General features: G+C 40.1%; 1 protein-coding gene across 4 annotated transcripts in view; it reads left to right on the plus strand.

Annotated features, from left to right (window-relative positions):
* LOC309499223 (uncharacterized protein) overlaps positions 1 to 10,950 on the plus strand; it is a 37,664-nt gene extending 26,714 nt beyond the window's left edge. Inside the window, exons 2-4 of one of the 4 annotated variants that reach the window (XM_082170398.1) lie at positions 2,231 to 2,321; positions 2,411 to 2,581; positions 8,292 to 10,950. In XM_082170398.1, coding sequence (XP_082026524.1) covers positions 8,297 to 10,039 — 1,743 coding nt within the window. In that variant the 5' untranslated portion in view covers positions 2,231 to 2,321; positions 2,411 to 2,581; positions 8,292 to 8,296 and the 3' untranslated portion in view covers positions 10,040 to 10,950. Of the gene's footprint in view, positions 1 to 2,230; positions 2,582 to 3,014; positions 3,310 to 8,291 lie in introns of all 4 variants that reach the window. The other 3 variants (XM_082170396.1, XM_082170397.1, XM_082170399.1) reach the window with 3 other exon arrangements.
* Positions 10,951 to 11,323: the final 373 nt, after the last annotated feature.

Raw genomic sequence — 11,323 nt, forward strand, 5'->3', positions numbered from 1 at the left:
GTGGTCATTAACCATCAAAATATAGCCCAGGTGGACTCTTACAGATATCTGGGCATCTACATTGATAATAAACTGACATGGAGTGTTTAGGTAAAAACGTTTGTACTAGGGTCCTATACTAGTTATGTACTAGTAATGCACCATGTCACAAAGCTCGAATCATTTCAAATTGGTTTCTTGAACATGACAATGAGTTCACTGTACTAAAATGGCCCCCACAGTCACCAGATCTCAACCCAATAGAGCATCTTTGGGATGTGGTGGAACGGGAGCTTTGTGCCCTGGATGTGTATCCCACAAATCTCCATCAACTGCAAGATGCTATCCTATCAATATGGGCCAACATTTCTAAAGAATGCTTTCAGCACCTTGTTGAATCAATGCCACGTAGAATTAAGGCAGTTCTGAAGGCGAAAGGGGGTCAAACACAGTATCAGTATGGTGTTCCTAATAATCCTTTAGGTGAGTGTATATTCACACAATATTATATTATATTATATTCACATTGAAGCTATTTTTAACATGATTGACAGTTATGATTGGGACATTAGGTTGTAGGGCATAGGGCTATTGACTTTCTAAACAGTATCCCAAAAGTTTGTAATTATATTTCAATTATAATTGTATTTCAAACAATGCATACCTTGCTTAGATGGCCCAGCAGTGTCATTATCAGGCCTAGGTACAGGGGGAATACCATCCTCTGCACCCTGCAAAATGGCAGGATGAGTGCTCCTCAAATGGTGCATCATAGATGATGCATTGTTGCAGTAGGCTAGCTGCCGATCACAATACACACATCTCACTTTATTTGGGGTTTCTAAATGGAAATGCTCCCACACCACATATGTACGTACGGCATCTCTTCTGGGGAGCCTCTATTTTATCTATCTATCCAAATCTATCTATCTATGTATCTATCTATATGAATCTATCTATGTATCTAGATATGTTCCTATAATGTATGTATCTAGATATGTACCTAGATATGTATCTAGATATAATCTATGTATCTATATAATGTTTCTATCTATGTATTTATATATGTATCTATAATCTATCTATATGTATCTATCTATTAATCTAGCTGTCTATATATATTTATATTTATGTATCTATTAATGTGTCACTGTATACTCTGTCTGTCTCTAGCCTATCAGTCAATGTGTTGTGTAAATTTAAATGTAAGCCTAAATAGCCATAACTAATCAAATCGCACTATGTCACTATATCACCAAAAATCCGCTATCTCAAAATCAAACTCCTCTCACAAAAACCCACGAGGTCAATATGCGTTGATTTCACTTTTATACACATGTGCGATTGTGTGGTCTGTTCCCGACCGTGTCAATCAAACGCTGATTCGGCGGACCACACCTGATGAAACACTTAGTGAAACACTTCGAGGCTTCGTTTGGCCATAGTCACGTGATATGGGTGTTTTGAATCACGCTTCGGATCAGTGTTTCGAAACATCTGCGCTTCGGGATCTCACAAAGCTTCGGAACGACTGTTTCGCGTCAGCCATCCCTATAAATCACTACCGCCATACTGCTTTTTCCCGTGTGTCCCCATGACAAGTTCTTCATACGCTTGGGGGTCTTTGGTGTTGACCAGAAAGTGCTGCTTCTCTTCTACCATGCTGTAATTGAGAGCATTCTGCTGTATGGTTTTTCAGCCTGGTTTGGCAACCTCAGTGTACAATTGAAAGCTCAGATTACACGGATAACACAAAGAGCCATGCAAATGAAGGGAGTCAAGCAGCATCCCACACTTCAGACTCTTTTTGACAAAACAATTATTAGACAGGCTCAGAAAGTTATATCAAACCCTACTCATGTCCTTCACCCTGAGTACCAGCTTCTTCCCTCAGGCAGACGCTTCAGAGTCTCTCAATGCAGGCTCAACCGCTTTAAGAAATCCTTTGTCCCTCTGTCTATTAAGGCACTAAATGGCAAGTTACCCATTTAGGTAATTGTTTTGTTTGTTTTTTAGTGATCATAGGTGGGTTGCACGATGGGCAGTGTGTAATTTAGTTGGTTTAGAACTTATGTATATGTTGATAGGATGTTGTATGTATTGTATATATGTTGTATGCCATTTGTATTTAAACAGCAGTATTGTATTGTATGTGTCCAAGACAAATTTCCTTCGGGACAATAAAGCCAATCTTATATCTGAATTAGTGCATATGGTAATGCAATCTAGTGTAAGGGTGGATTTCCTGCAGGGGTTCAAGCTCCAAGACTGCCGAATGACTAAAGAAGCGCTGTCCGCAAGATGGTAGAAAACTGTTGTTACGGAAGCAGACGGACAACAAGGTAAGTAGTGATGTATCAGAGTTCAGAGTTCAGAGGTGAAGAATTCTTGAGTGTAATTCGTGAGTAAATAATCAATGTATTTTTTGCAGGCACGGCGAGATGAGACTTCCAGAGTGGATATGATCTTCGTATGAAGAGGATGACAGGCTGACGGCACACACTCACGCACCACTTGGCAGATCAGAAGGCTTACGGCTTGCACACCACTCGAGATGAGATCTGGGCAGACTAGGACAGACTGGAATCGGCGTAGAGAACTGGTAAGTAAACACAGGTAAGTTTAGTTAGTGACACTCGCAGAGAGAAGCACTATGAGTCCGCTTCGGATAAACGAGCCCGGACAATGAGAGGTGCGTGAGGTGTGCTTATGAAGCAGTGGTGATTGATGGGGTGCAGGTGTGTCTTGTCAGAACTCAGGTGACTGTGATCGCTGGGTGATTGTGGTGGAAGAACCTGGCCAATCCGTGACAACTGTACATTTCTTGTCTATGAATTGTCCAACATTATTTCACCTATATTCAGACATTTTGTCTCCACAAAAGTTATTTGAAACATAACACTTGCATTTACTGGGTTTTCTATGTATACACAATCACTTTTGTAAATTTAATATCAATCTGACACTAAAATTAAACATCTGGTCTTTGACTATTAAAACAAACTCAGTAACTGATATTTTTTTGATTTTGGCAGATCAGCTCCTCCCACAGCAATTACATCATCAGTGAAGCTCCTCCCACAGCAATCACATCATCAGTGAAGCTCCGCCCATAGTAGTCACGTGATCAGTGAAGCTCCTCCCACAGTAATTCTCCAATAAATGCTGTAAATTCCCATCAGCTACAAGTGAAGACGAGCATCAGAGCATCAGAGCATCAGGAAGAGCTGAAATCTGCAAAGACTGAGTTTATTAAAGAGGACAGTGAGAACATGAGTGATCCAGAACCCTGCAGAATGAAACACACTGAAGATCCTGAAGAACAAAGAGGTTGGTGTTTATTCTTCATTCATTCATGATGCTGAAGAACATTCATGTTAGAAACATTCAAGCACTTCATCACTTAGATAAACAGTTAAACTGTCAAATGGGTACAGAATTTCAACAAATGTTCAGTTAAAGGGAGTTTCACTTCAGTTATTTTATCTATATGCTAATTGAGACATTTAATAATTTATCTGTCAGTAAAACAGTAAAAATCATAAAACAATTTATGCTATTTCACACGTTTATTTCTATTTCTAACATTATTCTGTTTCTTTATTTAAATAAGGGCAAATATCTTGAAAGTAGTAAAGAACTGTAAGAAAAGCATTTGAACAAAATAATAATAATAAAAGCAATATTTGTAACTTCAGTCTGCTGACACCAATGAAATGAGCTTTAAGTGTCAATTTACAGGAGATCTGAAGACATCAGCATAATAAATGAGGTGAAAACAGTAACTATTGTCATGAAATAAAGAGTGTTTTCAGCAGATCTGTTAATATTGATGAGCCTCAGACTATCAACACTCATTCAACAAGCCATTCAGGATCATCAGCAGATCATCTCACTTTATTCTGAGTGTTTGCTGTTAGAAACACATTATTTGAGTCAGTATACATGATAAAAGCCTGTAAAGACAAAACTTTTATTTCTCACAATATGACATGGATCAGTGATTCCCAACCTTTTTTTACCCCAAGCAGACATTCTTTACAACTTAAAAGGGACCTATTATGCAAAATTCACTTTTGCATGCTGTTTGGTCATAAATGTGTGTTGGCAGTGTGTGTACACAACCACCCAATAGTGATAAAAATCCACTCACTCCTTTTTTATTTATCCCCATAAATCATCAGCAGTGTCTCCCAACAACCTGTTTTCAAAATGCTGTTTTAGTGACGTCACTACAGCTCAGGCCCCGCCCACGAGTGTTGACAGACACTGCCATTCTAACATAGACCCGCCCTGATCGAGACCTGCTGCACTGACGAGAATGTCTCCCAAGCGTTGTAGGTGTTGTGTGGCTGGATGTATTAATCCACATAGCTCTAGAAATTAGCTCTAGAAATTCGTCTATGTACTTGCGCACTTCTTATAACTTACTGTGTTTACTCAGCTCTTACGGTGATTTTCTGGAGTAAACTGACGCTTCATCTTTTGTGTTATGTACAATAAACTTTATTAAACTCATCAGTATATGTTTGATCATCATTCGGACCTGGTCCGAAACAGCAGACTTGGATGACAAGCAGATGACAAATACGTTATAACCGTAATAAACTAAACTATACCTGTTCCATCTCCATACAGCACTCATGAAGCTCCGCCCCCTGTGTCGTGCAGCAGCAGCTTATTTGCATTTAAAGGGCACACACTAAAACAGCGCGTTTTTCTGAGCCCCAAAAAATGACAATTTAAACATGCTGTAAAAAATTATCTGTTGGGTATTTTGAGCTAAAACTTCACATACACACTCTGTGGACATCAGAGACTTATTTTACATCTTGTGAAAAGGGGCATAATAGGTCCCCTTTAAAAGTACTTTGCTCAGTTATACAGTAACTTGAACAAATAAGCAGAAGTCAACCTGCAATTCCAAACAAGACCAACTGGACTGAATATATATATATATATCCCACTTCAGTCCCTTTACCCATTCTCCCCTTCACTCAGTTCACTGTGAGTGATCATAGCAGAATATATAATGTTCGCTGTCAATGCTAGTGAATTAACAGTCATGTTTGGTATCATTTGAAATGTCTCAGTGCGACTGGTACAATGCTCTAATTTCCAGAGAAACAGACCAAAATGAAATAGAAGAGAGTTTAGAGATGCTTTTTCCGTTTTCCATCCAAATGACCTCCTGTTCCTCAACAAGATGTGAACTCTGCGAGTCTGTGATCCCAATCAATGCAAACTGTGCATTATGTGTCTTTCAGATGTCAGGTATTTACGGCTTGCACGATTTGGGGAGAATAAATATAATTTAGAAGAAACTGCAGCGCTCTTTCACACAGACACGGCAGAACATACAGACTTCATATTTCAATAGCAGTCTTTTTGAGCTTTAATATTCACAGTCACTAGTCCGTATCTATATCTGATTATTTGTACAGACCTACTTTTGATTTATTCATCCCACAATTCTGTGACTTTCCGTTTTATACAATAAGTTCCATTAGTGACTGGATTCTGTGATTCTGCATCTCGGTAATCAAATGCTCTACATGGTATTTGCAGTATTAAAGAGAGTTAGTTTTGTGAGTTATTTATTGTTGTGTTGTAAAGTTGTTAATATTAGTGTAAGAAGGGTAAGTATTTAATAGTGGTCCGCTCTCTACACACTCTACATAGCGCTCTTCATGGCCATTGTATAGAGACAGCAGCTGTTTCAGAAACGCACCGGTATGAGTTTATGAAAAATACATATCGTCTCGAAACTGAAACCGGTTTACCGCCCACTATAAGTCATAACCTCCGACTAATAATCAGACTTATGAGTTTGAAACTCTAAGTGACACTGGAATCCAAATGAACCAGTAAAATATAATGTAAAGCGTTAAATAGAATAATATAATGTCTATTTAAATTATGATATAAATGACTAATAATGAATTGCCGTTCCAACTTGAACTGGAACGCAGCGAAACTCGTGTTTCTGGTTTCCCACGTTCACATGCAAATGAATGGGAGTCATTGGAATTAAAAGTCTAGTGTGACTGGACTGTAATAATTAAATAGTTTTAAGTAAAATAAATTACATTTTACATTAGATAATCAGAATCAGAATCAGAATCAGAAAGAGCTTTATTGCCAAGTGTGCTTGCACCCACAAGGAATTTTTCTTGGTACTGAAGCTTCCAGTGTACATATACAAATACAAATACAACAAGAAACATAGTAATACAAATTCTAAGAATAAAATATATAAAAAAATAAAATAAAAAAAAATAGTATAAAAAGTAAAAAAAAAAGGGGTCACAGTTGGGTTTAGTCTGAATAAACATTTACAGATTATGAACATATTTACAGTATTTTGAGAAGTATGAATAATATAAATATAAATATCACCTGAGTTAGAGAATATTACACTAGACAGTGGGAGTCTAGTGCATGTTGCAGATTATGAACATATTTACAGTATTTTGAGTAGTATGAATAATATAAATATAAATATCACCTGAGTTAAGAGAATATTGCACTAGACAGTGGGAGTATTGCACTTGCAGGCATATGCCTTGGGGGGCATGTTAAGTGTTCAGAAGGGAAATGGCCTGTGGAAAGAAACTGTTCCTGTGCCTGGATGTTCTTGTGGCCAGTGATCTGTGTCGCCGTCCTGACGGTAACAGTTCAAACAGGGGGTGTCCAGGGTGAGTGGAGTCTGTGATGATTTTACCTGCTCTCTTCCTCACTCTGGAAGAGTACAGGTCCTGGAGGGTTGGCAGGGGGGCACCAATAATCCTCTCTGCTGTCCGGACTGTCCGTTGTAGTCTCCTGATGTCCGATTTGGTAGCTGAACCAAACCAGACAGTGATGGAAGTGCTTAAAACAGACTCAATGACGGCTGAGTAGAACTGGATCAGCAGCTCCTGTGGCAGATTGAACTTCTTCAGCTGGCGAAGGAAGTACAGTCTCTGCTGGGCCTTTTTCACAATGGAGTCAATGTGATTTGCCCACTTCAGGTCCTGAGAGATGGTAGAGCCCAGGAACCTGAATGACTCCACTGCTTCCACAGTGCTGTTCATGATGGTGAGAGGGGGGAGTGCTGGGGATTTTCTCCTGAAATCCACAATCATCTCCACTGTTTTGAGCGTGTTCAGCTCAAGGTTGTTATAGCTGCACCAGACAGCCAGCTGTTCAACCCCCAGTCTGTAAGCAGACTCGTCACCATTTTGGATGAGACCGATGACGGTGGTGTCGTCTGCAAATTTCAGGAGCTTGACAGAGGGGTCTTTAGAAGTGCAGTCATTAGTGTACAGGGAGAAGAGCAGTGGGGAGAGAACGCACCCTTGGGGGGCGCCAGTGCTGATGGTGAGGGTCCTGGATGTGAGCTTCCCCAGTCTCACTCGCTGCTGCCGGTCTGTCAGGAAGCTGGAGATCCACTGACAGATTGAGGATGGCATGGAGAGCTGAGTCAGTTTGGCTGTGAGAAGATCAGGGATGATGGTATTGAAGGCCGAACTGAAGTCCACAAATAAGATCCGTGCATAAGTCCCAGGTCTGTCAAGATGTTGCAGGATATAGTGCAGTCCCATGTTGACTGCATCATCCACAGACCTGTTTGCTCTGTAAGCAAACTGAAAGGGATCCAGAAGGGGTCCAGTGATGTCCTTCAGATAGGCCAACACCAGTCTTTCAAACGACTTCATGACCACAGACGTGAGAGCGACAGGTCTGTAGTCATTAAGTCCAGTGATTTTAGGTTTTTTGGGAACCGGAATGATAGTGGAGCGTTTGAAGCAGCAGGGAACTTCACACTGCTCCAATGATCTGTTGAAGATCTGCGTGAAGACTGGGGCCAGTTGGTCAGCGCAGGCTTTTAGACAAGCAGATGAGATGCCGTCTGGGCCTGAAGCTTTCCTAGTCTTCTGTTTTTTGAAGACTCGGCTCACGTCCTCCACACAGACCTTAAGCTCAGGTTGGATGGCAGAAGGGGGGAGGAGAGGGGTTGCAGGAGGTGATGGTGGATGTGTGAAGTGCACATCAGAGCGGGTGTGAGGTGTGAGTCTGGGCTTCTCAAACCTGCAAAAAAAAATAATTGTGTCATTGATCAAATATATTTAATAGTTATTTCTACAGAAACATGGGATTTGTGTCTATAATGTTTTAAAAATAATTATTAGAAGATCAATGTACCTCATTTATGGAAAGTACTTTTTATTATTACATCAGAGCTCTTTTTTATGTCCTTTCACTTCATATTCCTCTCTTTGAATTATTTTTGTTGTACTGAAAATGAAATAACTTTTTCTCTTTGATTTCAGACCTGATGGAAGTGAAGGAGGAGAGTGAAGAACTGAGTGAAGTGGAGGAGGAGAGTGAAGAACTGAGTGAAGTGGAGGAGGAGAGTGAAGAACTGAGTGAAGTGAAGGAGGAGTGTGAAGAACTGAGTGAAGTGAAGGAGGAGAGTGAAGAACTGAGTGAAGTGGAGGAGGAGAGTGAAGAACTGAGTGAAGTCAAGGAGGAGTGTGAAGAACTGAGTGAAGTCAAGGAGGAGTGTGAAGAACTGAGTGAAGTGAAGGAGGAGAGTGAAGAACTGAGTGAAGTCAAGGAGGAGTGTGAAGAACTGAGTGAAGTGAAGGAGGAGAGTGAAGAACTGAGTGAAGTGGAGGAGGAGAGTGAAGAACTGAGTGAAGTGAAGGAGGAGAGTGAAGAACTGAGTGAAGTCAAGGAGGAGTGTGAAGAACTGAGTGAAGTGGAGGAGGAGAGTGAAGAACTGAGTGAAGTGAAGGAGGAGAGTGAAGAACTGAGTGAAGTGGAGGAGGAGAGTGAAGAACCGAGTGAAGTGAAGGAGGAGACTGAAGAACCGAGTGAAGTGAAGGAGGAGAGTGAAGAACTGAGTAAAGAGAGCGAGGAGAGTGAAGAACTGAGTGAAGTGAAGGAGGAACATCATGTCAAACCTGGAGAAAAACATTTGAGTCGCTCAAAGACTAAAAATACATTTTTAAAGAAAAGAAGAGCCAAGAAATCTTTCACCTGCACTCAGTGTGGAAAGAGTTACACAGCCAAACAAAATCTTGAGCGACACATGAGATTACACACTGGAGAGAAGCCGTTTAAGTGTGATCAGTGTGGAAAGAGATTCACATGCAAACAAAATCTTCAGATTCACATGAGAGTTCATACAGGAGAGAAGCCTAACACGTGTGATCAGTGCAGAAAGAGCTTTAAACAAAAAGTACATCTTGATGTTCACATGAGGATCCACACTGGAGAAAAGTCATATGCATGCAATCAGTGTGGAAAGAGTTTCACAACCAAACAAAGTCTTGAGCGCCACATGAGGATCCACACTGGAGAAAAGCCGTACACATGTAATCAGTGCAAAAAGAGTTACTCAGAAAAACAAACTCTTGACATTCACATGAGAATCCACACTGGAGAGAAACCATTCATGTGTGATCAGTGTGAAAAGAGATTCTCAAACAAAAAATATCTTAAGCTTCACATGAGAGTTCATACAGGAGAGAGACCGGTCACGTGTGATCAGTGCGGGAAGAGCTTCACACAAAAAAATAACCTTAAGAGACACATGAGGATCCACACTGGAGAAAAGCCATACGCATGCAATCAGTGTGGAAAAAGTTTCGCACACTCATCATCCCTTAATCCTCACATGATGATCCACACTGGAGAGAAGCCGTTCACATGTGATCAATGTGGGAAAACATTTCTTAGGGCATCACACCTGAAGACACACCTGACAGTTCATACGAAGGAGAAGCTACATTCATGTTCTGTGTGTGGAAAGAGTTTTTCACTGCTGTCAAATTTACATGCACATCAGAAAACTCACACTGGTGTGAGAGAGTACATGTGCTTTGAGTGTGAGAAGACTTTTACTACAGCGGACAGTTTAAAACAGCACCAGATTATTCACACTGGAGAAAAACCTTACAACTGTTCACTCTGTGACAAGAGATTCAGTCAGTCATCAAATCTGAAAAGACATGAGAGGAACCACAGTAGAGAGAAGCCGCACATGTCTCTCCTGTGTAAGTTAGTTTCCTAACAGCCATGATGAGCAACAGGACATCTTGGTGGTTGCTTGCTATCTGCTTCACATTTTTCACATTATTATGAGATACTGAGTTATAATTATAAGAAAGTATCTCATTATTACGTAAAATTCTCATTACAATAAATTATTTCATTATTATTAGAACATTTCTCATTATGAGAAAGCATCTCGTTATTATGCAATGTTAAGTTATTATGAAAGTTTCTAATTATTATGAGATATTAAGTCATCATTTTGAGAAGCTATCTCATTATTACAAAAAAAAATCATTATGAGATATCAAGTCATTACTAGAAAGTTTCTCATTACAAGATGTACATCATTATGAGAAAGTATCAAGAAAGTATTTGATTATTATGAGAAATTATCTTTTATTATGAGTTGTAAGTCATTATTATGATGTAGCTGATTATTATGGAAATGTACTGTATATTTTTATAATGGGAAGGTATCTTATTGCAAGAAAGTGTCCCATCATTATGTGAAAGTTTATTATAAGATACTAAGTCATAATTATGACAACATTTATCATTATTGTGACTTACATATTTTTATTATATAACTGTGATGGACTGTGATGGTCTTCCATACTTTGTCCCACTGACATCATGTGACTGAAAGTTTTTAAACACAGGACAAGATGTAAATCTCCTTTATGTGAGAGCATGTACCAATTAAATCCTTGAATCCTTGATCTTGACATTTGCAGATATTTTGATGTTGCAGAATAGGAATTATGGGAGGCAGTTTGTCATCAAATATGGGAGGGTAGGCACGTCATCGGAGTCATCCGGTGGGCTCCCTCTTTCACTGATGTTTCATTGATGAGCCCACCACATCATAGGAGGGCTCAACGGAGACTCAGTGATGTCAGCCTGTTCCTGGTTACTTTTACATATCCAGCATTAGGTGCTTTCACACTAGCACTTTTGGTGCGCACCCGGGTTCAAATGACGTCATAGTTCGGTTCGTTTGGATGATGTGAACGCTGTTTTCCGAACTCGGGTGCGCACCCGCGAACCGTACTCGAGTCCGCTTAAAAAGGTGGTCTGGGGTACGGTTCATGTGAACTCGGGTACGGTTCGCTGCTGATATGAACGCAATCGTACCAAATCGCGGAAGTGAACCGCTATTGATGACGTATAATCTGGTGCGTGCCTGCGTGCGTGTGTGTTTAACAACTGTAAAAGGGTCTATATACACTTACCTTGACGAAAAGCGGGATTGACCCACTGCAAGCAGAGAGATGATTTCTGCTTGCCTCCACAAAAATTG

Source organism: Leuciscus leuciscus (genome assembly GCF_965113295.1).
Source record: "Leuciscus leuciscus genome assembly, chromosome: 1".
Classification (NCBI taxonomy): domain Eukaryota; kingdom Metazoa; phylum Chordata; class Actinopteri; order Cypriniformes; family Leuciscidae; genus Leuciscus; species Leuciscus leuciscus.